Source organism: Epinephelus lanceolatus, chromosome 1, assembly GCF_041903045.1.
Source record: "Epinephelus lanceolatus isolate andai-2023 chromosome 1, ASM4190304v1, whole genome shotgun sequence".
Taxonomy (NCBI): Eukaryota; Metazoa; Chordata; class Actinopteri; order Perciformes; family Serranidae; genus Epinephelus; species Epinephelus lanceolatus.
Genome location: NC_135734.1, coordinates 38,019,971 through 38,047,889, shown reverse-complemented (window position 1 = coordinate 38,047,889; position 27,919 = coordinate 38,019,971). Strand labels below are relative to the sequence as shown.

General features: G+C 41.4%; 1 protein-coding gene, 1 long non-coding RNA gene and 1 pseudogene across 3 annotated transcripts in view; 2 read left to right on the top strand and 1 right to left on the bottom strand.

The window, feature by feature from the left end:
* The window catches only part of ngfb (nerve growth factor b (beta polypeptide)), a 37,425-nt gene extending 19,744 nt beyond the window's left edge, over positions 1-17,681 (top strand). The window contains exons 2-3 of the mRNA XM_033626011.2: positions 6,652-6,795; positions 13,850-17,681. Coding sequence (XP_033481902.1) covers positions 13,861-14,448 — 588 coding nt within the window. The 5' untranslated portion in view covers positions 6,652-6,795; positions 13,850-13,860 and the 3' untranslated portion in view covers positions 14,449-17,681. The remainder of the gene's footprint in view (positions 1-6,651; positions 6,796-13,849) is intronic.
* Positions 69-20,356, bottom strand: LOC144464159 (uncharacterized). 2 transcript variants are annotated; one of them, XR_013491948.1, is made up of 2 exons: positions 20,301-20,356; positions 69-9,336 (listed from the first exon to the last, which is right to left on the bottom strand). It is a non-coding gene; the product is annotated as an uncharacterized LOC144464159 (long non-coding RNA). The 2 variants fall into 2 exon arrangements; XR_013491947.1 differs by lacking the exon at positions 20,301-20,356 and adding an exon at positions 10,521-10,768.
* On the top strand, positions 12,822-12,944 carry LOC144464685 (5.8S ribosomal RNA; annotated as a pseudogene).
* Positions 20,357-27,919: the final 7,563 nt, after the last annotated feature.

The following is a 27,919-nucleotide window of genomic DNA, read 5'->3' as shown; positions in this document are numbered from 1 at the left end:
GAATTGTAGATGGTTTTGTTTTCTTTACAGAGCACACATCCATTCCAGCAAAGAAAAAGTCAGTTGAGTAGATAAATAGATTCTTTATTGTTCTTTTCCAAGAAAATCTGTCACAGTTTGTACAGAGCCTCACATACATTTACAGGTACATGAAGATGAACAGATGCACAGTATAAATAATTAACTGTAAAAAAAACTAGAATACAATTTACATTATGTGCATACTACATGAAGCTAGGAAATATTAAATGATTAATAGGTTTATTATAGCCCACACCATGTATAAATATTAACTTCACAAAGTGATGATATAGGTTCAGGAAGTTGCTTTTTAAATAGAAAAATAACCTTGGAGGAAAGGAATTAGGCAGCAGCATTAAATATAGTTATCAAAATTCGAAGCAGTGAATATGAAACAATGCTGTTTTCTGTACTTCTCAACTTTTGTCCCAATAAAGGAGGAGATCACGACCCCAGAACAGCCTGCAGGGTTTTAACAATGTTTTGGAAGTGTTTCGCAAGGATCCTTTTCATTCTGATTCAAGAGCATTTCCTTCAGTGTTATCATTGGCACAGTGTGCTGCAAACATCCTGTTCAACATCATCCCAAAGTGTTTTATTGGGTTAGGCCTGGGAAGTGACGGGCGTTTTTACGAAGCTTAAGTCAAAGCAAAACTACTACTGTTGCTACTATACACAGAGGGGCCTGAGGTGTGCCATCACACACGTCCGCCTCCTCCTCCGCTGTTACAGCATCACCGTTATCTGACCGACATTTTTCCACTCTCCTGTCATCATGTGGTCGTGTGCTACTGCTGCAGCCCATCTGCTTCAAGGCTGAATGAGTAGTGCGATGTGAGATGCCCCAGTGCACACTAATGTTGTACAGCGGCGTTATGTGCATATTTGTAGCCCACCTAGTAGCTTGAATGAATGTTGCCATTCTCCTCTCACCACAGGACGAGACTGCTGACTGCATGTTTCTCAACCACTGAGTAGCTGTTACAGCTGTGCGTCGAGGGCCAAAGTCTGATCCTCAGAATGACCAAGACATTTGTTTTCTATTAGCGTGATTGCTCTTTTGCATGATATATCAAGTATTAATGTTGCAGATTTTAAATAATAACATGAGGAACAAATATCCACATCTTGTTCTTTTTTACAAAACTTCCACTGTGCCACGTTATACACATTGTACATGACATAAGTCTGTGCCTCTGTGTTTCTCTGCTGCTGTCATGTAGTTGATCAATTCTCTGGTATCTGGTAAGCATTAAACTGGTATATTTAAGTCTCTGTATGATATTGCCAATATTCACTGAATTCCTTTCATGAATATTTAACATCACGCTTCTTGTCCGTTCCTGTCCACTTTTACATTTACAAAACTCTAATTGAACCTCTCAACCTTATAAGTTGGACAACATTTCATTCTTTCATGGACATACAGCACTTTGACAAAACAATCCCAACTCAAGGCTGCCTTCAGAGAGGATTCAGTGTTTCCAGTCCAGTGCACTTTTTGTCAAATTCAGCAAATATCTCCTTACGGTCCGTTTGTTGTTGGTTCTCTATGTGCCCTGAAAAAAAGCCTGTGTTCATACACAGCCCTGGCTCTGTAGATGGAAAAACAAAGAGAAACAAAGTGGCTCAGACCGAGCCTCTAAACACTATCATGCTGTGCTGGTGCAGAGGACAGGGGAAAGGCCACGGATGTTTAGAGAGAAAGGCAGTGGGAGTGAGAGGGACGGTAAAACGAAGCTTCTGAAGGAGCACTGATGAGACCAGTGTATTTTTTATATCAAATATCAACAAAGTTTCCCCAGAATCGCAGTCTCCACCTTTCATTCACATATATATAATGAATCCCAATTTTTGTGTACAATAACTTCCAGGTGGAAAACCTCCATGTCATGTGCATTAAATGAAACAGCACTGAGCAAACGGTGCATCGATTGGTGTGATTTACGCCACCAGACAGCCCTTTCCGACGGGGAACTGAAGCCGTAACTCTCATTTTACTTCACAAAACACGGGGGTTGCTGATCCACCGTTGCTTCAGTCAGTTAGTGTGTGAGGTAAAGTGGTGAAAATATTCCAAATATAGTGTACACTTAAACTGACATTGATTTTTTGGTGGCTAAAATACAGTTTGCTGTGCCCCGCCCACAGTGGCACATTGCCTAGCATTCATGCTGGTTGAGTTGGGCTATCAAAGACACTAGAAAGGCAACAGTACATAAAATTATCACAGCAGAAATGTCAGATAGGTCGGACCAACGTGTTTAACTGTATATCTTTAAATGTTACAGTTAAAGCTGAAAATAACAACGGAAATAAACAAGTGTGGAGATTTCACATATCCTTGCAATTCAAAATAAGTGCCAGCTGTCTCCCCGAAAGTGTGAAGTCACAGTGATTCAGTCTATTCACATATAGGGTGAGCATTCACAAATTTTCTTCTCTATATTACATTTTCAGCAGCACCCACACACAGATGCAAACCTCCATGACTGTTGCTCAGAATTCAATAAAAAGAAAACGTTACAGGAAAATTTCTCAATGGATTTTTGCTCCTGCATGGTGAGACCTATTATAGAAGGCACTGAGTGCACAGTGTTTCCTCTTTGTTTTCCTCAAAGGTGCACTCACTTTATCCAGCTCTCAGTCACATCACATGACATAGAGTTTGCCAAGTTGTCATGAAGATGGATTTGTTCACATGCAAGCACAACTGACTGTTAGGACTTCTCCTCCAGGGGCTGTATTCACAAAGCTTCCTGGTAGAGCTGCTCCTCCTTCTCAGAAAATTCTTGGAATTGTAATGTTTTCTAAGAATTTCCCCTTAAAGTTAAGGCTACGTCCTTGTAAAGATAAAAGTTATTCACAGAGCATCTTATACCTGAAAGAGCTCCGAAGGTGAAAAAATGTTAGGAGCAGGGAGGAGGACTTTTAAGAGACTGAAGAGTTTCTTAAGCAGAGGAGAAAATGGTGGAAACACAAGGAGATCGGAGAGATATTCTCCACACGCTGGATGACAGAGAGTAAATAAAATGCTACAGGGATAATATGTGTGGTTGATCTCATTAGGGACTCACACACATTTCCCACCAAATGCTTTACCACCAGAAATAAAATGATCACAACACTCAGATATTTAGAAAACTGGAAAAATGCAGCAGTGGTGACTTGAGTCTGTCTCAACCTTTCATCAGCAGAGTGGTCACACTAACACTTTCACAGTCAGCAGTTCATTTCATTTCCACTGGGTGTCCACACCTTGCAGCCTCACAAAAGGGCATGTCTGTGACAACCAATCACACCTGTTAAAAGAATGCGTCATACCTAGCAACAGGGTCAACCACACCCCCTCACTAAGGTAAAAGTTTCTGTCCTGTCCTTGCTCAGAGTTGCTCTGAGAACTTTTCTAAGCTAGGACTCCTACTAAAAGATTTTAGGCTCAGATAGGAGCTCTCAGAGAGTGTTCTCTTGTGAATATGGCCCCAGGAAGAGATAAAGTGTCACTGATCTCACTTGTCAACAAATCCATCTCCATGACTACTAAGAAACCTCCGTCCACTGATGAAGACTACAGATGAAAGCTCCATATAATTCAAGCCAGATTCGGTACTGTGTTGTCAAACTATTTCCAAGGCGAGAATGAACTTCAATGCTTTAAATAAATAGCATATATTGTGTGTATACTCAGTTAGCTGGAGTAGGTGTCTTGTTCATATCAGGTGTTAACACCAACAGCACTTTGATCAGTCTTCGGTCTTTGTGGCGCTCCAGCAGCTACTTGCTTTGCATTCTGCAGAGAAGATGAAAATGAGTTACAGTTAAGACTTCACGAATGGATTAGAGACGCAGCAGAAGTCACAAAAACAGGGTGTATCATTTAACAACAGCCCGCCGTGGAGCTGTAAGGTCACACAGGCTTAAATCCCATGACAGCCAGAGAGAGACCACCGCTGCTGAGGAGCTGTAAAGCGAGAACACCTCCTGTGCCTGTATAGATTCTTTACAGGAGTACACTTGTGTCATTTAGATTTACAGCCTATTTGCTTCTGTTTATGTCGAGCTCACATTCCTGTCATTTTGCGCGCCATGACCTACTCACTGTTTCTAACACCCTCAGTCACGCTTAAAAGTGGCTGCCTGTAAAGATACCCTGATTTTAAAGAATATATATGAGTCTGATTGAATTCCGTGAGGTGTAAGATGTTTTCAGGGGTTGTTTCTTGGTTTTTGTTTCTGCGGCTGCCGTGTGATTGACGCCAAGTAAGGTGTAACACAACACGTGTGGTTTCTGACACTTAATTCAAGCACACTTGAGCACGGTGACATAAAGATAAAACAAGATGACAAAACAGAGTTAAGGCTCCTGGTTTACTGTGATGGATCGTCTGACTCGGATGGTGGCTGTGTTTCATCAGTGCACGAAAATGAATCATGGCACTGTGGATGGAGGAAATCAGGCCTGATGGACTCATTTACCAGAGAGAGACAAAACAGACAGTGAACAGTGATATTAAGATTTATTGATAAATGAAACGTAGTGCTGACATTTCCTCGCGTGTGTGTGGCTTCATACATAAAATATATAAACTCCCTCAATAATCTTTAAAGGAGCTGTATGCAGCATTCAGAGCATATCTATAGCATCTTTACACTGCCTGTTCAAGGCGGGAATGTCATGCCTTTATTGCACCTTGCCTGTCTTTATAACCAGTACAGTCGTGGAATGGAAGGACAGAGTTGTCTCACCTTTCAGAGCCCATTCATGCTCAATGTTAGATACATATATGGACATGGACAGAGCCTTCTGTCCATACTCTGCATTAATTTTGTCTGTATTTGTGCATGTTTTCTGAATGCAGGTCAGTACCACAACAGATCATGGGGGCAGTGTAGTGTACTTCAAATGAGCCGTGACCGTAGAGAGACAACAAGTATGTTTTAAAAACGGCAGAACAGAACAAATCTATAACATAATAACAATTCTCCTGCCATGTGTCACAATGTATTATATGGCCTCCAAGACCACCCCCCATCTACAGGCTGTATCTATGCCATCATAAAGGACCCCTGGATGTATGAGGGCACTGACATTTACAACCTTTTAAAGGGATGTATTTATTTCCATACATAGTTAAGGACAAAATAAATGAGCCTTCAGCTGGCAGTGGAGGTAGTTTACAGCACTGAATCTATGTCTGTATAAAAGGGAATGCTGGCCAGACAGGACCATATCAAGACGGGTGTGACGGTTCTACAACATGTGTGCAGATTTGAAAGTAGGGATGCACGATTTTGGATTTTTTTTTACTGATATCCAATATGCTGATATGTAACAACTCATTTGACCGATAACCAATACCGATATTGACATATATCCACTTTCTTCCCTGCCTGATTTTAGTGATCATCAAGTCTCTTATGTAGTGGAATTAACATTATATTATATATGCATACACTTATTGTGACGGCCCACCAGCAGATGGAGACATGAAATACAATAAGCACGTTGGCCGATTCTGATATTACATTTTAAAGCCAATATTGGCTGGTACCAATTACATGCTGATATTATCGTGCATCCCTATTAAAAAGAGATTTAAAAAGCAGCTAGTAGCAGTTAGCAGCTAACAAAAGAAGAAAAACAGCAGCTGAAAATGTCCTCATATTGAAGAGAGATTAGGTATGGGATCTATTTACCCTCCACGTAGAGGATGAGATGAGCAAGAAAGCACTCAATAAGTGTATGTTTTATGTTACACTAGAGGTTAACATGGTTGTGTTAAACTTCACGCTTCTTTTGTTTCTGGGATGTCGGCATGCTATCTAAAATTACACACTGGGGCTGCACAAGGCCATTTCGTAACAGCCCTATCACGCGATCTTTGTGCAAAAAGGGCATACGAGCCTAAACAAGGATTGCCTGCACACGGCTCTCAACATGGGGGTGGCTGAGCTGGTGGCTTGCAGCTAGCAGTGCTAAAAATGTAAAGAACGGCAACATTGCAGGCAGAACTAATCCACCACTGTGGGTCAGGACAGTGTTTCTCGGTGGTAACCGCTGTATGAGCCCAGTGCAGAGCAGCGGTGATTAGTTAGCCAGTGGGGAACAAACACAGGGACTCACATTCAGAAACATGAATGCGCAGCAGGGCCGTCTACTAGCACAAAGAACAGAGAAGCTCTGATTAGAACACACACAGAGTAAGCGTGACTTCATTCTCTGCTCAGGATGCCATTACTCCACTTGTCTTTACGTAGCAATTAGTTGTTTACTGCTATATTAATGTTCTAAGTGTTGGATACAGCACCTTTAAACTTTAAATTCTATGTTATACATCTGTCTTTTATGTTACAGGAGTGTTTACGTCTCAACAAACCTGTCAAAACTGATATATTTAGTGTGCTGACAGAATTTACGGTGTTAACATTAAACTACGTTACATGTTTCCTCTCCAGATAATCTACATTATGCAGGTCTGCTTCTTTATTTCGGTATGTTCAGTATGTGCCGAGATGGTGAGCGGGAATAACATATTAACTTTCTCTTCCCAGTATCAGTCTGACAAAGAATGTGTTTACAGTGAGTTTATGAGCCGGGTGAGACGCTTTTCTCTGCTTGTCTCTCAACAGAGTGGAGGCAGAGGAGGGCAGAGGTCTGCGTGCTGGATGGGGGCCACAGCCAGGCCTGATGGCAGGAGCCCAGAACACAGTGAGCTCTAATCACATCCTCTAGAAGCCGCTGAGGTGTTACAGTTCACGTGGAGATACTGAAAGGTACAGATGGTAATGGATGGTGTTGTCTCTGTAAAAATAAGGTGCACAAAAGGTTAAAATTACATATCCTGTCGATCGATGCAGTGGCAAATAGAACAACTTCTATTGTTGATAGATGAGGTGCATCGGAGAAATCATATAAGGAGAATCAATACCATACTGACCATAAAGATGCATGGAAAGTGAGCTTTACTGTTACTGTTTGCTCCCCTAAGCAGTTAAAAAACAACAACAAGGGGAAAGGGGTCGAACTCTATCAAATGTTCAAATCAAAGGCAAATTTAATTCTGCATTGTATTTCTTGGCACAGCTGAATATTGTCTCAAGAAGTGTTTCTGTCCTTCAGTTATGTAATATCTCCTCTAAACCAACATCAGAGACCTCCGGAGCTCTCTCAAATTGAAAAGGACTTTTTGAAATTGAATGAAATTACAGCTTTTGAGTCAGTGTAAAAGTGAAGTTACTTTTATTTTCCACTCAAGTCAAAAAGTTTGATAAATACAGGCCTTGACCTACGGATCGTTACCAGGTATTCCTTTTCATCTACCTACTTGTCAACAGACCTTTTTCACGGCAGTCATAATGATTTAACACATATTAACTAAGGCTCTGTTCCATTTAGGCGTCCCAGCAAATCGTCAGTTCATATGATAATCTGACAAATTAGCGTCCCACAAATCACATAATTAACGTAACACAAAGTTATGTACTCAACGTATGAAATGACATGACATGGAATCATGGAAGAATAACAACGTACTTTAAAGTAACTCAAAGTTCAATTGGTTTCGTGCGGTTCCAAACTCTGATCTCCTGGGAGAAAGTCCTGTGTTGTTTGTTTGACCCATCCACCACCCCAACCTGCGTCCTTACCAAACCTTTCTCATTCCAAGGTCGTCAAAGACTGCTACTTGGTCATCGATTCCCATGTCAGACACAGATGAAAACAGGTCATCCCATTGCAGTGGTATGATACACTGCAGAATGGCGTCAGTTTATAAAGCTGCAGGATGGCATTAGTTTGAAATGCTGTCAGACAACGATGTAACTTATGTTGCTAGAAAGTCCCCATAGGGCAGGAAGGGCAGTGGATGGGTGCAACAAACACCGGACTTTCACCCAGGAGCCCGGTGTTTGCTTCTGGTATGAATGTAGAGCCAAACCATGTTTTTTCTGAACCTAACCACGTGCTTTTGTTGCACAAGGAAATAAACGTACCTACGAGGTCTTATACTGACAATGCAAGTAATTTTAAAAAAGACTCTTTGAATCTCACAAGCAGAAAATGTACATTTCCTGTGAAACTGGAAGTACTCGTACTTGTCATCCTCTGTTTATCCGGGTCTGGGTCGTGGGGGCAGCAGCCTCAGCAAAGAAGCCCAGACAGTCCTCTCCCCAGCCACTTCTGTCAGCTCTTCCGAGGGAACCCTGAGGTGTTCCCAGGCCAGCTGGGCGATGTAATCTCTCCAGCATGTCCAGGGGCGGCCCCGAGGTCTCCTCCTGGTTGGACATGCCCAAAACACCTCCCAAGGGAGGCGTCCAGAAGGCATCCTTACCAGATGCCTGAACCACCTCAACTGGCTCCTCTCGATGTGGAGGAGTAGAGCCTCCGAGAACCATCACCTTATCGTGGTGGAGGAGTTTGAGTGCCGTAATGACCCTAGGAGCTATGCTGTCGGGGGCATTTTGCCCCTGGTAGGGTTTCCCATGGCAGATTGGTTCTGGGCGAAGGGTTAGACGAAGAACGGTTCAAAAGACCCTTCATGATGGAAAACAACAGGAGATCGTGTACCCGGCCCGGAGGGTTACCGGGGCCCTGCCCTGGAGCCAGGCCTGGGGTTGGGGCCTGTGGGCGAGCGCCTGGTTGCCGGGCCTTTGCCCATGGGGTCCGGCTGGGCCCAGCCCGAACCGGCTACATGGGCTCGTCCCCCTGCAGGCATATCCATTGCAGTCTGTAGCACGAAACTCAGATCTTAAAGTTATTGCTTGATTGTACTTTGGAGATGAAACCGCCATTCCCTGAGCTCACCAGTGAAGGAGGTCTATCAGGAGAGTTCTGCTGTTGCTACAGTACTTTGCAACGTATGCTGTTTGCTGTTTGAAGTTATAAGTGCATACTTTGTAGATTGTTTGTGATGGAATGACTGATTATATTCATTGCAGCTCTCAATAAGCTGTCATCTGTCTGCGGCTCAGTCAATGTGATATATCTTCAGCTGTGCAGAGAATTCAGGGTCAGAGCAGCCAGAGAAGCTGGCTTGAACACTATTCTGCATGTAAAATACGACCGGATACAGCACAACATTCTGGGCTTTTTGGCATACTGCATTTAACATACTATGCTTTAGGACATACTAAATCTTTTTCTGGCCTACTGAACAGCTTGATAGTAAGGGTAATAGAATGCTCCGATGATACCAGAGTCCTGCATCTTACAGGCAGCAGCAAACACAGGGAGGCTTGAATCCAAAAGCACAATACAGGTGTGGAGATGGGCGGGGGAATCTCAGGTGATTGCAGGGCAGCTGGGAATGCCCGGATCTGAAATGGCATGAGAGTTAGCGCTATGGAAAGTAAACGCAGAGCAGAAACATGAACAATGATGATGACAGAATCCACCCATAGTTACTATTATTTACACCTGTGCTTTTCTGCTATGATGTATCCAAATGTCTGCTGTGCTTACTGAAATCACCAGCGGGCTATATTTGCTTTTCTTATGTAGCTGTATGATGCAGGTAGCAATTTAGGCATTAATTTGTCTTTAATTGTTAAATTGATTGCAGTAAATTGGTCTGATTACTCATAACAAACGAAACCATGGACTGGCAAGATTATTTGTTTCCTTTGTCATCAGTGATTTTGTCTCTATTTTGTTGTGTTTCTCCAAAATTAAAAGCCTTTCACTTCCTTTAGCAGCAGACATTTTGCCACCGGGGAGGTGCTGTGCTCATTAAAGTTTTTTCCCTTTTCATCAGTGTTGTGCTCGCTCCAAAACTTTAAGCATGAATGTTTCCTGCTTCCTGCTGTAAACAATCCAAATTGGCACATAACATAAAACAAAAAAGGAACAGAGACCCGTTTCCCCTGCGTTGGCCTCGTCTGTTTATATCAATTATACTAATCACCGTGACGCTGATGTAGTAATGATTTATTTCGTGTCCAGCTGTGCTGCGAGGGGAGACACTAACCTGAATTGGACAGACCTCACAGGCATTTATTGGTGTAATCATCACTCACATGATGTACTTTTGAACAGGCTATGATTTTTCTTTTGATTTGTTGTGCCAACAATTTTAATCCACGAGTACTCACCCCGCCACCCGAGGCGATCATAGCATATAATAAACCCTCCTGACGGAGCGTGCTAGCAGAGCCATCGCAGGTGTTAACACGTCTGTTGTACTGTGTTAAATGTAGTACACAGCCTGGTGGTTTACGCAGTGAGGACAGATGTTGTGGTGCGTGTTGTGTGGAGCCACAGTGTGATGGAAAGAGAAACTGATGGGATGTCACAACACTGTCTCTTAGATCCCTGCTGTGGGGAATGCCACACCTATTTACACAGATCACTTACACAGATTTAATCATGTATAGAATATTCTGCTCCACAAAGGGAATTCAGATCTGTCTATGGAGAATTTTACTATTTATTTTCCTGTTTACCCAAAGAAAAATCATTTAATTCCTTTATCATGTCTGTGAATACAGTTTGAGGATCATACCAAATTGTGAGCTTAGCTGAGCTTGGCACCGACTGTGGATATCTTCTCCAAAATATTCAGGCTGCAAGGTTCAATTAATTCATCCATAAAATCCTGGAAATGATGCTGAATACAAAACATAAGAAACAAATATCTGTAAAATAAAACCAGGTATTAAAAAAGTGTAAAAACTACAAACTAAATAGTTTCATGTTCCCTCTAAAATAATACAAAGGAGGGAATACCATTTAGTGCAGTGGTTCCCAAGTGGTACAGCAACAGGGTCCAGATTTCTCCTTAGGGTGCTTTCACACCTGCCCTGTTTGGTTGAGTTCAATCGAATTCGAGTTTGTTTGCCCTCTAAGTGCAATTCATTGGGGCAGGTGTGAACACAGCAATCACACTGTGATTGAACAAGAACCTTCTTTAAGAGGTGGTCTCGGTCTGGTTATAACTGAACTCTGGTGCGGTTCATTTGTGGTGAGAACATATTCCAACCTGGATCTGAACCAGCTGCAGTTACATGACACATTGTTTGGGTTAAACATGAGCATGTTACAGTCCTAGAGGATTATTAATGTGCACCTCCTCCTGTACTGCCTTAATATGCACATTCAGCACATCCAATGCATCAAAACATTGTTTTCTAGTTGGAGCCGCGCCTCGTTTTCAAACTGTATGGTTTGACTAAAATGAACAATGACAGCAATATAGTCCACGATGAGCAGCGCTAAAATCAACCTGCGTAGTTGTCCCTCCATTGTGACATTAGAAAGTGTCACATTTATCTTGCAAGTGTACTCTTCTTCAACGTATTGTTTACTTCCTGGATTTTTCCCACATGGAAATTCTGACCAATCAAGAGCAGCTTTCTCACACAAGGCATTTTATCTGGTCCGCTTGTAAATGCTGCCGTGAGAGCACAAACCAACTCTAGGCTATTATGCAACTTTATAACAAAATAAGTCCCTGATTTGGACCAAAGTAAGTTCAAGGTCGACACAGTTTAATACATTCAGCGTCATACTTGCATTTGGCCATGTCGTCGAGGTATTTTGCTTTTTCTGTCAAGTGGCTGTCACTCACTCTACAGCAGGATATCGCACTAGAAAATAAAAGCTCTGTGGTGGAAATTCACTGTGCTTAAAAATACTGTAAAGTGTGTTTCTTTACAAACTTGACACGTTTGCGAGTCACTTGTGGTCCCTTCAGAATGAACCCACGACCCACTTTTGGACCGCGACCCACCAGTTGGGAACCACTGATTCAGTGTGTGTGTGACACTGTTCAAATGCAGCAGATGTCTTTCATCCTCTATATTTCTACAGGACATCTTAGACAGCTGGACTGAACACATAGTCCACTGTCCTCTCTGTGGATGTTTACACAGTGATCATCTTACTATTAACCAATAAACTAGAAATCCAACACTCAACCACTTCCTGTTCATGTGGTTAAATATAAAATCAAGGACTCTTCTGTCCTCTGTTGAGCCTCTCAGGTTGTGCGTTTTCTTCCTGCCTCTTTCTTTAACATCTAGCTCTGTAAAATGATCTCTAACCTTAAAAGTAGAATACATGACCTGTGTAGTCAGGACACCGCCCTGAAGGAAGTGGAAGCTGACCAAGAAGTTCCTGGAAATCTCCTGTAAAACTCGAAGCATGTCAGACAGACTTGTGTATGAACTGTACTTGTAAAAACAGTTACCACTAAGCCAACGAGCATTAAGCATCAAACCCTGAGTATTAGGCAAGGTGTGTTTCCCACTTAAAAGAGGAGGTGCTCCTATTAGGTTAATCTCATGATTAAACATGTCTTGCCTTGAAAATGTGCAGGAAAAATGGGGAGTATCCACACACTGCATGAAAACAGTTTCTCACTGCCTCACAAATACTTAGAGCTTTAATCCAGTATTCAAATACTCTCCATTAAACCTTCAGTGACTTTGTTACTCTCTGCGCCTGATCAGAATGTACAACAAGATGTGTAGACTGGATATCCTTATTGCGACTTGCGCTTTTATTGCGAAGTTGACCCGTTCTCTGGTCTAATACATGTCATTGTACCACTGAGCGTGTGTTAATCTACATATGACCAATATTGTAAATCTGAAACTGAACTGGACTACCAGTAGGCCAGGAGATGCACATCGGACATTGTAAATCACACAGTTTCGTTAGGTTTCACTGTCACTTTTGTCAGGTTTAGGCGCCAAAAAAAAATCATGGTTTGTCGATCCCAGCACCAGATTGAAACAATGTCATGCTTAAAACCCTCTGGCTGTGAACCTTGGCCTCCAGACGCAAAAAAACAACCTGTGACAACTCTTAGTGGTGGATCACTCGGCTTGTGCATCAATGAAGAACGCAGTGATGTGAATTGCAGGACACACTGATCATCAACACTTCCAACGCAGCTTTATGCATCATATATGTTTTTATGTAACATGAGCTGATATAACTTAAATACTAAAATACGTCAGTGTTGACTTTTGGTTTTACACGGGACACTAACTTGAGTCTCCTCGGTCAAAATCCTGTGTTTGTTTGACCCATCCATCCACACGGACCTCCTCTATGTGTGGACTTAATTGCTCTTTATCATGGATGTATCAAGAGAACTGGATACAGTGTTGGAGGCGGGGCGCCATTGATTCTGATCAGAGCTGCTCAGTGGCGCTCCGTGGCACATGAAGCCAAAAAGCTTGATTTTCCACAATATGAAATAACCAGATCCTTTGTATCTGTGGGCCCATAGAACAAGCACACTAGAAACATCTGCTGGCTGAACCACTGACTTAGAGTTTCGTGGTCCACTGACATGAATGGAAGCAAAATGATTATATTATATGGCTCTTCAAAACTTTCTAAATGTTATCTGACCCAAATGGATCAAATTCTGAGAGTGAAAGGAAACATTTCATGGGGGATTACGACGCCTAAAAAAATGTATCCACTGATTTACAGACATCTCTGACAATGTAAGTCTATGGGGAAAAGTTTCTATGGGCCGCACGGCATCACGTGACCCGGAAGTTGTAATTCCATGTTTGGCCACTATGCAAACATGGCTTTAAAACATGGCTACTACATCAACTGATTCCCTCTTTTGCTCCGGTTATAATTACTTTGACCACTAGAGGTCGCTGCCTAACAATTAACATAAATGCAGGAGGTAGAAAAGGGAAATATTAACTGAAATCAATGCTCCAAATGTCAACTGATAACGCCCATTAAATGGGATGATAGAATTAGTGGCAGGTGGAGATGATCAGATACCAGTAAAATGTCTTCTCACTGTGCTCTGTACATCAACCGTAACAGGTTTTCTGTGCTGGTTGACCCCTTCAGGTTGTGTGCCCATGAGGTCGTCCATGCTGGTCCTGTTCCTCCTCTTCAGTGCCCAGGCTGTGGCCGCCATCGGAGGAGCAGCACAGCAGCAGGCTCCAGGCAACAACCCCAGCTCCATCCCCACAGTGGACCCCAAACTCTTCACCAAGCGCCGCTACCTCTCACCCCGGGTGCTCTTCAGTGCTCAGCCGCCTGATGCAGAGCCGGCGGAGTCACAGGGTGGCAGCAAAAGGACCCGCAGACGAGCGGGGCAGTCTCAGCACCGTGGAGTTTACTCAGTGTGTGAGAGCATCAGCGTCTGGGTGGGCAACAAGACCAAAGCCACGGACATCTCAGGCAACGAGGTGACAGTGCTGCCGGACGTTAATATCAACAATGTCAACAAGAAGCAGTACTTCTTTGAGACGACGTGTCACAGCGCCCGCTCGGGCAACTCTGGCTGTTTGGGGATCGATGCCAGACACTGGAACTCCTACTGCACCAACTCACACACTTTTGTACGAGCGCTGACTTCCTTTAAGAACCTGGTGGCGTGGAGGCTCATACGCATCAATGTGGCCTGTGTGTGTGTGCTGAGCCGCAAGTCATGGCGGCAGTGAAGACTTTCTACGCACATCACAGGATCACACACTCAAATAATACTGACATACTCATCACCAAAGACTTGTCACCCTCTGCACAAAGTAAATTATTGGTATATGTCAAAGTATCAGGACTGCATGTATAAACACCAGGCCTGGGTCAAACAGTATCCGTCTGTAGCTGTTGTTTGTACCTGTTCAGGTGTAACAGTCGTTAAAGGGGTTGTTGCTGTGTCACTTATCACCTGACTGTCTTAGCTGCGGTTTGTAACAGCTTGCAGAGGTTTAAAACTTAGCTATCAAACATCTAAGAATTAGTCTCAGAGGGAAACTCCACAGAGAGTCTGTTTTCAGCACGACTGCAAATGTGGAAAAAGCCTTTTGTGGCTCCAAAGGTAGCTGATAAATCGCCTCAAGTGATGTCACTTGAGTCAGAGCTGAAGTCGACAAGTTTGAAATGTAAAAAAATATGGATGTATGGAGAGAAATGTGACCTCTGCAGCCCGTTCCTTATCTCTAGTTGAGTTTAGCAGTTCAAGGCTGCATAAGTGTTGCATCGTAATGTAGGCAACAGATTTTGATAAGGAAGAAGAATATATGGCATAAAAAAGAAGATATCTCTTTCTGCTGCATCGACTTCAGTCCTTTTTTTTTGTAATGTTATTCTTTTAAGAAAGCCCTAAAAGCTAATCTAGGGGACTTGCAGTTGTTCGCTGAGTGTGAGGAGTAGGACACATTTACTAAGCTACCTACTCTAATTCACAGCGAAGTATAAGAGTAAACTTTAAGAGCAACTTTTAAGTGATTGTGCGAAATCCTTCATATCTGCAACAGCAATTTCCCTGTGAAGTAACAACAAACTAATAGGCATATTCCCCGATCAGCCACAATAATAAATCAGTGACAGGGGAAGTGAAAAACATTGATCTTTTCATTACAATGCAACAACCTGGCAGCCATGTGGATGCCACTTGACACGTCCAAACCACCAAAACCCTGTTGCAGACCAAGTTCAATCCGTCATGGCAACAGCATTACCAATAGCAGTGACCACCCCTGCAGGAAAATGCGCCACGCCACTTGGCAAGAACTGCTCAGGAGCAATGTGACAAGTAGCCTAAGACGTCACCCTGGCCTCCAATTCCCCAGATCCCAATTCAATTGAGGATCCACGAGATGTGCACATACCCCAAGGATCCTGTGTCAGAGCCACGTCCGATCCACAGAGGGGCCTCTGACCTGTCGCGGCATGGACACAGGATCTCTGAGGTTGTCCTGAGGTGTCTGGCACCAAGGCGTTGGTAGGGGATCCTTTCAGGCCTGTGGCCTACAACATGGGGTACCAGCATATCCCACGGACGCTTGATTGGATTAGGATCAGAGGAGCTGGAGGCCAGAATGACGCCTTACACTCTATTGCCCCTTTTACACTGCCAGATTTTCCGCGAATGTTGGGCCGTTTTGCCGGCAAGCCGCAAGTGTTTAGACACACAGAGCCGGATTGGCGAGTTGATCCGAGGTGCCCAATTTTCCGCCTCGTAGGGTAGACATATTGGTGGAACCCTTTTAGTTTAAACAGACCGAGGCAGCCTTCTGCAACGGGAGGGGCTGTTGAAGACTTGTGGGAGGAGCTGTTGATGACGCCGCACGTGCGACCCAATGGCGGTGGATAAACAGCAAACAGCTGATAGCAGGAATTAGCAAGCAGCTAGTAGCAAGAGGGAAACACAAACCTGACAGACACTGTAAAGATGAGCGACTGGGAAGACAAGGAATTGCGCGCCCTCCTTGTCCTCGCAAACGAAGAGGCCATTAACTGTCAGATGACGGGGACGTTGAAGAACGGGCCGACTTACGAGAGAATCGCTGAAGGACTGACCAGCTGCAGCTTCCCTCCCACGTCACTGGTTACGTCACACGCTGAGCTACACGTTTTGTTACTTGCTCACGCCCCCCATTGCCCCGAAAAAGGTGCATTCTGTAAAAACAAAATTAGGTAGGCGGCATTTTGCCGCACTCGCCGATTTTGTTTTTATACTGCCAATGTTGAAAGAAGACTGATTGGGCTTTCCTGCAAATTTGCACAATTCTTATCTAAAAAGGGCTTATGTCAATTTTCTCGGGCCATTCCTGAGAAGTGTTTTTGGTGTGGTGCATTGTCCTGCTGGGGGGGGCACTGCTATGGCTACAACCACAATAATAATATCACAGCACCTTTAAAAACAGAGTTCACAAATGGAACAGGATAGGGAAGCACCAACAGGATACTCAGAAGGCAATGTGACAACAGAAAGCCAAATAGTCCAACCAGACATAAACAAGACAAAATGAGGGAAGGGTTAAGTTAAAGTTAAAACAAGAAGACAAAAAAAATGCAAGATGCAGGGCACAAAATGTCAATATAAATAAATAAAAAAGATCAAAAACAACAAAAGCAAGTCTATTAAAAGGGGTTTTAAGAAGTGATTTCAAAGAGATCACTGATTCTATGAACCTTACATCCTCAGGCAGGTCAGTCCACAGCTAACGAGCCCTGTTGGCCATCGCAGCTCCATCATCCAGCTACAGTCTCTCTCACACTCTGTACATTTATACTTTAGTCTTTCACTTTCAGCAGTCTGATAAATACAGACTCAGGTTCAGTTAACCACTGCTAAACTACAGCTTAACCAAAAGTAGCCTACAATAAAGTTACATCATCAGATGCGCCCCCCACAGCCACAGGTGAGTCAGAGCTGGGGAAATGTAATCAAGAGGAAATTAGTTTCAGCTGTTTACATTAAGACTACCTGCTGTAGAAATAACTTTAAACACCAGTGAAACAATGTGTGTGTTTATCATGTACAGTCCAGCTCCATGTGACCTTTGGCCTCCTTTCAACCTCTGCAGCAGATTTAATCAAACCTCAGATATGATGACCTCTAGTGGCATTCAGGTGACCACTACAACACACAGGAAGTGACTGCAGCATGTGAGGTCACAGCAGTGGTGTTAGGGAACAACGTCATTTTGTGAAAGGCAGCTTGTCTGATACGTTAAACCGCAGCTGAGCTAGAGACGGAGTTTTCGCGCCACGACTCAGTCATGCTGACTACAAGCCGTGTTATTTTTCTGCCACCTGTTATATAACCCTATAGCACCTCCCGCTCACCACACATAGACTGACACAACCTACACGTGTTGGAAATACAGTTTGACCCAGGTCTGATATCAGCAAACCTTTTGTTAAAATGTTGTTGGTATTGTTATTTATTAAACACTTACATGAACTGTGTGTTTATGAGGTTTATTGTGTGGATGTGAGGCCTGTTGTTCCTCAGGGACCGACGAATGAGTGAGTAACCTCTTGACATAAAAAGGAAAATTGAGTTATTTGGCCTTGGTGGAAATATGCAGAGAAAACCCATATGGCCCCATTTTACTGCCAGTAATTTGGTGTTTTGGCTTTGCTTTGTGTTTTCCTCCTGCTCTTTATCCTACAGCAGATATGAAACAAAAAGGGAAAAAGACATAAACATAAATAAGCCTGTGATTCATCAGCCTAACTCCGGTTGATAATATCATGGCTCGCCATTTTCTTTGTTTTGGCAGTGACATTTCAGAGTTGTCAGCGCACAACAAATCATAGAGGAATACTGTCAATGTTCTCGTCAGGCTGGTGATTTTTTTTTTTAGGCTCAAAGCCCAATTTTTGTATCTCAGCTGACATTTAAGATGTCTGAGGTGAGCTCAGAGAGCTTGGAGGTAAAGTGGAAACAGAAACAAAGAGGCAGCTGAGGTTATGTTCCTGGAAAAATACACTTCTAGGAGAAGTACCATTTAAGCTGTCCACCTGCCAACAGTAAATACATTTTTTCAGAACCAACTTGTTTAGCTTACTGCTGACTTGTTTACCACAAATTAAAAAGCACTGCTCTAAATACAATACAACACTGCCCTCTAGAGGCCACAGTTAGGAATAAGTTTTTAAATAAAACAAATGGTGTTTCTCAGAGTCAAGGATCCTTCCTTGGTAGGATGAGTCCGTCCAAGGAAGGATCCTACAGAGCCAAGGCATGAGTCCTTCCAGCATTCAGTGAACACACATTGGAACAGGCAAACAAGTGTTCCCAGGTGTGCGTCATTAACCCTCAGCAGACTGAGGGGGGGATTCAGGGTACTGTGATCATTTCGGCACTCTCTAATGTTGTTGTACAGTTTTAAACAAATGTAACCAGCATTTTCAGAGTCGTGACTTTTAGGGAGATTATATTTCTGGATTATACTTAAAAGAAACAAACAGGTAGGCGAAATGAAACTTTTGTGGCACCCAGCACTCCATCTCTGCTGTAAACAATTATTCCAAAAACTTTTATGTTTTATTTAAATCACGGTATTTTAAATATCTCAGTATTTGGCAGTGGACACATTGGAAAGTGTAAATTATGAGGTTTCTGTCAGTATATTTTTATACTTGTATTATAAAAGCTCCTGGAGATATTAATACAAATAAATGACATATTAATCTAAATCTCTCCGAGCTCCACTGGCACAGGTTTCATTGAAGAGGCCCTGCCCTCACTTCCAGCAAATCTTGCTCAAAGAATTGTGGGTACTTTGTACCTGCTGAGGATACACACATACATCCTTTAAAATTCTCTGAATGAAGGACTCTGTCCTCGGGAGAATTTGACACTGGATTTAAGGATCCTACGCTGACTTTGAGAAACACCCACTGTTTTAACATTGGATCAGGTGTTAATATGTCATATTGAATACTTCCGGTCATGGATTTATGGGAGTTTAGAGAGTGTAAAGTGAGACATGCAAATGAAAACAACCAATTTTCAATTTTAAGATTCTTGTCTATTTTGCCTACATGTCCTCTTTCAGACTTATGGAAAGAAAACCCCCAAAAATACACATTTAGTGTTTATTGTAGTTCAGATGTCTGTTCTGGAAATGTATCCAAACAGCACAAATTTAATTAGATAATGTCTCATTTGCACATTTAAACATAAAATCTCAAAAAACTTGTAATACTAAAAATAAAGTCATCAACAGGAGGTGTTTCATGGTGATATTTATTAATTAGAAGTTTTTTATCCTAGTATACTTTTGTTTAAACATGTATGACATTTTACAAGACATATTTATAAAGGCTGTTTTCCCAAAATGAGTTTCTCATACTTAGAACCAAAAATCTCAACTTCAGTATCACTTACATACAACAAACTTTCCAGTATTATTCCTATTTATATTCTGAAGGTTTTCACAGAGAGTTTCATATATCATTCATAGTCTGATTTATCTCACATTTTGCTCCTAACAACATAGCGAAAATAGATTTTTTTATGGCTACAGGCAAGGTAACATTATTTGTATGACACATATACACCAGGGTAATTTAATGTGCTTTACAAAGCAATAAAGTGACAGTGTTTTCTGATTTATGGAGGGATAAAAAGACACATTCAAAATCCCTTTTTTCTAAAAACCTTTGACTCTGATGTGTCAACAAAGTGAAACAAGAATTTTGAACCAGGCTTCATCAAGTTTAGATTTTTGTTCTGGAAATGTCTGTAAATTAGTCCAGAATTAATGAGATACTGTTTCGTTTGCATACTTAAACAAACAATTTCAGAAAACTTCTAATTCTAAAAATAGCAGTCTCAATAATGTAGGTCATAAACTGAAGACATTTCATGGTGGTTTAAACTAGTTAAATATTTGACCCTGGGGTGTCTCCCCTTAAAATAAATAGTTCCCGGCGTTATTGAACACTCAGGTAAACTGAGATCTTAATAAAATATGCCACAAATCAGTATGTTGCTTTTACAACACTGGGTTTTCATCGTAAAACAGTGTTTTAAAAGAAAAATGTAACTTACCACAGCAGGGTGCTCCTTGTTTAAGCAAGCTAAAACTAGTTGGTGGCTATATCTATTGCGCATGCGTCCTGCTGAGTTCATGTATACGCGGCTATCCTCGGACAAAACAGCATTTTCGATCTTCTGTTTTTTTCAGAAGTGGAAGAAGTATTATTTAAGTAAAACAGATATACTACAGTGCAGAAAAAAACTTTCTAGTTTAAGTAAAAGCACAAAGTTTTTGCATTGAAATATACTAAACACATGTATAAAAAGTAAAAGTACTCATTATGCAGAATGGCTAATTTCAGCATCCTGTATATTAAATGACTGGGTATAGTTATTGATGCATTTATGTGTGCATGACTTTAATGTCGCAGCTGGCAAAGGTGAAGCCACATCTAACTACTTAATTCACTGCAGTGTAGATTAATCTATAATATTACATCATAATTCATTAGCTGATCATGTTTTTTATTAACAATCTTGATCTGCAGAGTGACACATTACCCTAATTAAAGACTTTACAATTAATGTAGTGGAGTAAAAAGTACAACAATTTTTTTTAGGGCAGATAATGGCATAAATGTAGAAAGTAATGATTATCATTTAAGCAGGATTCTTGACCTTGGATATAGTTTGACACAATAACCTGAAATCTTGAAAACAGGTGTGGCTGACATCTCCTGAAAAAGCTAGATTTGGGCCTTGAGCTCAGATTGGCAAAAATAATTAAACAACTGAATGATATGTAAGCTCAAACAACATCATTTTGATAATTATTACATATTATTCATAATAATTTCTATGTTTGCTTTTAATATAATTAAAATGTCATAATAAAATGTAAAAGCATACAAATGTAACTGGTCACATTTGGTAACAGGGCCAATGATACACAGAAATAAAGAAAGTCAACAACAAAGCAGCTTCCTTCATATAAAATAGTTTATTCAAAGTATGGCTAAAATTAAATTAAATTAAATTAAATCACATTAAATTACATTAGATTGAAATGAATTAAATTAAATTAAAATGAATTAAATGAAAGTAAAATATCAGCAATGTCAAAAAATACATTTTGAAAATTTTTTACTTTAGATTTTTAAATTTTCTTTAATTTGTTTTATTTAAATTTTTTGACAAATCTTACGATTACAATCTAAGTTGCAATTTTAGTGGGAATAATAAATTTTGCATTTCATTTTCATTGAAAAACATGTTGATGATGATGGGGTCTGTATCAAACAAGCATGCTCCCTCATGTCGGGGATATTATTTGTAGGCCGGGGCTTTTCTGTGGCATCATAATGCTTCATTTATAGTGGTATGTTAAGACACATTTAACCTTTAGCAATACAAAAAATTCAGTTCCTGTGATTCTCATGTTGCACTTAGCCATATTGCAATTTCAATAGTATTTGGATACAGACTGTATTTGCACTTCTCAGTTTGTCCACTAGATGGAGAAATTGTTGTAGCAAAATACTTTCTATAGTTCTATAATAATGTTTCTGTTTAATCTTGGTAAATTGAACAGTTTTCATTTTAGTGCCACATGAAAATATACATAATACGTTTTAAAATGTTGTTACACACTGTCAAGACTCTCAAGAGAATCTAAATTTATGAATTATTTCCAGGCCTTTATTTCATGATAGTCTACAACACTAATGTTAAACCTGTTTAAATATTTATAATAAACTAATCAGCATGACCTGTCCTCATAAAAGTCTACAACTCCATAATTACTTCTGTCTCATCACCTCTGACGTCTCATGGATTCATCAGGGTGACAGCTGCACCATATGGATATCGGGTTACATTACTGCACCAGATTTACATATCAAGCACAGTAGAGGAGGGTGAGGAGAGGGCGGCGGTGGAGAGATAATGGGATTTTGACTCCATTATTGCCCGAGGATATGGTTTCAGTTTGGGTGTACTTCCACTGTGATAATTACAGCTCTGAATTCATGTCAGGATTGGATGACCGAACTGATATCAGGTTAACATTGATGCTGCTCAGTGAGCCTGTTCAGGGCTACATGGAAACTATCAATCATCTGTATTTCAACAGGGTACAATAATCTATCTATCTATCTGTCTATCTATCTATCTATCTATCTATCTATAAATGAATCCTTTGATATATTTGCTGACTCTTGTTCAAGCTGTCATCTGATAACTGGAGAGGAGGAAGGCAGTGATGTGATGAGTCTCATGATCCACCCGGGCCGATCCTCACTGATACTCTGGCAGACGAACAGGGGGTCGCTGTTTCCCTCCCACATCAGTGCAGCAAACAAAGGAAGCACAAACATGAGAAGCTCGACTGTCAGAGTGCATGAACCCGAGCTGACCTCCGCCGGCCCGCAACAAAGTTGCAGAAGAGACTCATATGAGGCCTCCATTCACAGGAACTGGCTCACAACACTACAATACCATGTATGCATACTCATGCAAATTAACCAATAACTGTGTCTTTATATAGGATAACAAGTACAATGTGCATAATAACACATATGCAAAAGAACTTTCAAATACCCTACAAGAACATCAGCGGTTTGGCAAAGTGTCTGCAGTGATGCGGCTACTGTGCCAGACCGTAATGGTGAAGAGAAAGCTGAGCTGGACGGCAAAGCTTTCGATTTACTGGTCCATATACGTCTCAACCCTCACCTATGGTCATGAGCTCTGGGTAGTGACCGAAAGAATGAGATTGCAGATACAAGGGGCCAAAATGAGTTTCCTCTGAAGGGTGTCTGGGCTCAGCTGGGCTAGTGTAAGGAGCTCAGACATCCGGAGGGAGTTCTGAGTAGAGCCGTATAAGTATATTAAGTATATCACTGAGCAAGTGAGAGAATCAACAATGAGTAAATTACACCCCCTCTACCTATTTGTTAACAGAAACAATTGCAACATGAACAATGTCATAAAATATACTCTAAGATTTATCCCTGCACTGCAACGTGTGCATGTGCAGCCCGCTCTCATTCCAAAGTCGTCAAATACTGCTGCTTTAACAGTGATTTCAGCGCCAGACACCTGACACAAAAAGCCACCTTTCGTGGCGGTATAGTACGCCGTCAGGTGGTGTCAGTTAGTAACATGGCCAGACGGAACCTTTGTTTTGCTATGTCACCGGTCAGGTGTTCAGCACCTGTCACAGCGGTATGATATGCAGATGGGTGGCGTCAAGTTAGAACGCTGCAAGTAAAGACATAACATAAAGAGCAGGCAAGTCCGTATAGGTTGGACAGGAGGGGTGGTGGATGGATCCAACAGACCCCAGGCTTTAACCCGAGAGGCTGGTGTTCGCTTCCCTTAGAGCCAAACTATGATTTTTTTTTGCTAAACCCAACCATGTGCTTTTGTTGATGTCCCAGTGTTGGTAGCAGCATCCTGGAACGTGGACAGCAGATGCAGAAGGATACCTAACGCGTAACATGTAGACGTAAAAGGCCACTGACAAAGCCTCAGCAGGTGACGCCCTGGGATGAGAATGCGTTGACATGTGTCAGCACCGATGCAGCAAGGCCAAAGTCAGTTTCATCTGAAGAGTGTTTAGCTCAAACAATGCACACCTCTTTTGGGTCGCTGTTTGTCAGAAGACATGAACTAATAAGTTGAGCATGGCGAGGTCAACTGGTCAGTTAAAAAACTGACATGATCAGTGTGGTCTCTTGTTTCCACTGAAGTATGTGTGCAGGCAAGTCAAGTGGAAGTCCATTCATTCCTAGCTTAGCTAACAGGCTGCTAACTAGCTAGCAGACTATTTACTGCAGTTCAGTTGCATGTGTTTATCGTCAAGTGAGTTTGTTTGATTGACAAGAACTTGTTTATGTTGTTTAAACACAATGTTAATCTGAGTAATGCCATTCTGCTAAAACATGGTTATACATTACACACAGTCACATTGTCATTTTCAGTCTGATATGGAATACAGTCAGATTTATCTTTAGGGCCCAAGCACCACGTGGTGACGGACACTATTGAAATCTAAGGAATTTTTATTCCTTTTCCTCTAAGTGAATGGTATTTTTGAGGGGCTTAGCATGCTCGAAAACTCACGAAGCTTAACACACACACATCACATTTGGTGAAGGATTTGATATTTTAGGGGTCTGCTCTTAAGTTCCAAAAAATGGCTCAGCAGCGCCCCCTACAAAACTTGTACAAAGCAGCTCCCGACGCTGGTTTGACCTATATGTACCAAAATTGGTAGGCACATGTAGTCTTGCCACCAGACAATCAGAGATCTCCGCCTTCTGATAGTCTGGGGACACTCCTTTCTAAAGTGTGTTTAACACACCGGCGAAAACGGCCGGCAACAAAGCAACGCCTCTTGCATTTTTGAAAAGGACTCGGAAATGTGCGCTCCTCCTTTTCTCGTCTGCAAGGAAACAAACACACAGAGAGCTTGAAAATGGATGCCGAGAGATTTAACTCCGTTTTATCAAATGTGTGCTCATCCGTGAAGAAAATATTTTTTCCAGCGGATGTCTTAGTTACAACATGATTGAGCTAACTGGAGTAGTTTCATGTCGTATCCGACAACGGGAGGCTTTTAACAGATGACGTCCTGATGTTAGCTTTGCTGCTGCTGTTAGCTGTCCCTGTCAGCTGCAGCCACTGATGCTTTCTAGACATCGTGATTTCCTAAAACTGAATAAATACCACACATAGCAACACAAAACTGCTTTGCTAGCTCAATCATGTTGTAAGATAAGATAAGATAAGATATTTTTTTCACGGACCGTTTGAGTTATTACCTATTACAGACACCGCTAATGGCTAACAGGGCTAACAGCTAATGGTTAGCCCACCTAAACGTGCACACAGAAATAGTAATGTTTGTTCAGTCATTGTGTTTATAGACTTTACAAACATCGGATTAGTCCAAACGGTGATACAGTGATGTGAAAAATGTGATATATAGGCTATATATATATAGCAAAAAGCTCTGCTGGTTTTCTACCTGGAAGTATTTGTAAACAACAAGGCGATTCCCTCTAACGCTATAGTCCGGTCGGACGGATGAGTCATGGCCTTGTAAAAGATTATGTTTGTTTCTTTTAGTTGGCGAGAATGTGTCGCCGCAAATGCGACAAACATCCACTAACTTTGACGCCGTTTTCTGCGAGCACGGCTGAGCCATTTTGTATCACTACATGTGTTTCTAGTGGGACTATGTTTACGAGCACAAGAGTTCAGCGAGCCACCGAAGGACTGCCCTGCAGATTTACTATTGGTTCTGCAACGTAGGGAGTTTTTTTAAACTCTGAAATTGTATCCGCCCATCTAAACACAAAATCAGGGAGAAAGTCATCAGTCTTTAGTTAAGCAAAGCGTCTAAAGACTGACTTGTGAGTCTAAGGCACATGTAACGTTCCAAGATGTACAAAAACGTCTCTTGGAGCCATAACCTAAACCCAACAGGAAGTCAGCCATTTTGAATTTTATGTGGATTTTTTTTTTTGCATTTTTTGGTCATTTCCAGGGATCGTACTTTAACAAACTCCTCCTGCAGATTTGATCCGATTGACTTCAAATTTGGTGTGTACCATCTGAAGACACTGAACATCAAAGTTGAGTTTTAATTATCCATTTATTTGTTATTTATTCTCTATCTGTACAGTACCAGTCAAAAGTTTGGACACACTTTCCCATTAACTTGAATGAAAAAGTGTGTCCAAACTTTTTACTGGTACTGTATATTTATGGTATGATTTTTATTTATGTTATAAAATGTTTTATTGTAATTTTCATGTTCAACTGGCTGTGGATTTTGTCTACATATGTTTATATTGCTTATATGAACCAATAAAAAGAGAATTACAAGAAAAGGTTTAGTGTGTCATAGTTGTTAAATTTAAGTTCTCAAGATATGAAATCTACTCAAACAAGCTGAGCACAAATTGTTACCTGACATGTAGTGAGTAGATTCTCTAGGTTTGTTTTAACAGTGTTCAGTGTGAACCAAATGGGGGTAGACACTAAAATGACGTCTAAATTCCTGGTACAGCTTCTCTAACTGTGCCAGTCAGTGAGTTATCTCCAGTCACTGTGTTTCAGGTGCATACTTTACACAAGTTCCCATATTTCCATAATAAACACTGATATCTGTGGCACTGTGTAGGATGATATGCAGGTTTAAAAGTGACGATAAACTCTTGTCTAACTTTGAATGTAAAGGTCACGGAGGTATAAGAAGTAAAGGTGAAAATGTCACCTGAAGACTTATATTTATTTATAAATGTGTTGTTGTCAGGGGGGGCATTATAACAAGATTGAACTGTAGTTCTTTCTTGCTGCTGTCATGCGCGCCCTCCACCTCCCCATCACCACCCTGTCTTTACGGATTCATCAGCCTCAAATGCCTCATCAGCCTCAGCAGTCAGCATCCTTAGAGTCAAACAGGATTTACACTTGTGCAGCAGACCTTACGCACGTGGCCTATGTCGTTGTGAGAATTTATACTTGTGCCGTGGTGCGTCTGTGTCACTCTGCAGTTACACCTCCAAAACACTAGTCGGCAGTGGGGTTTCTCTTAAGTTCTGTAAAGTTTAGTTGATTCAAAACACACATCAAACATGACTTAATAACAACAAATTCAAACACAAGTACACAAATCGGCTTCACTATAACTCGCTGCATTCACAGTCAAACCCTTCTCTTTATCTGGACACATTTTCCCCACAAATACAACATGCTAATGTTTTTAGCACAAGCCTATGGCGTTTTACATTATATAAATTAGCCTAATGACTAGCGGAGATTTTCTCTTCTCATATGAAACCAGGGACAACAGCAACATTTAACAAAGGTAACGTCACAAAATTCGGCTCCATTACAACTCACACGGTTCACCGACAACACAACTGTCTTATACTAAACATGTTTTACAAACAAGTACAAAATGCTAACATTATGCAAGCCTATGGCATTTTACATTGTATAAATTAGCCTAGCGATGAGCAGAGATTTCCTCTGCTCATATGACGCCAGAATAAATCACACACAAGACTACGGTGTACACGTCAGCGGAGAGCCTACACCGTAGGTACGGCATCAATTCAGCACAGAAGTATAAATTCAGCATCAGCAGCCGCCACCAGTGTCTGGACTCCATGGGGGGATTTATCGTGCTGTTGCTCAGATGTCCCTCGATCACAAAATATGTCCTTCTGGTGTCCAAGCACCAAAGACTTCTGTTAAATCTTAATCAGTCTAAATCATCTGTTAATCTGTACACTCATATTCTGTATTGAATATTATCTTTACGCCATTCTTCCGTCTCTCCTGATTGAAATTCTGCTGAAGTGGAAGGACAGGGCTCCACCTTCACGTGCCTAAAGCGAGAAGAGCTGAGGTATCGCAGTCATGGCTCTATTAAAAAATACTGCAAGGCGTGGCAGCCCTTCCTGGACGACTTTAACAACCTTCCATGTGCCAGGTTGACTGAATAAGGCCTTCATCCCCACCCCTTTGATTTAGTTCAAGTTCAGTTATCTACTTATTTATTTAATTATCATTATTTTATAATTCAATTTTTTATTGATTTTGGTTGGGTTGGTACATGGCAGCTCTACACATCAAATGAGACGTTCAGTCTTGACAAACAAAAATAAAAATAC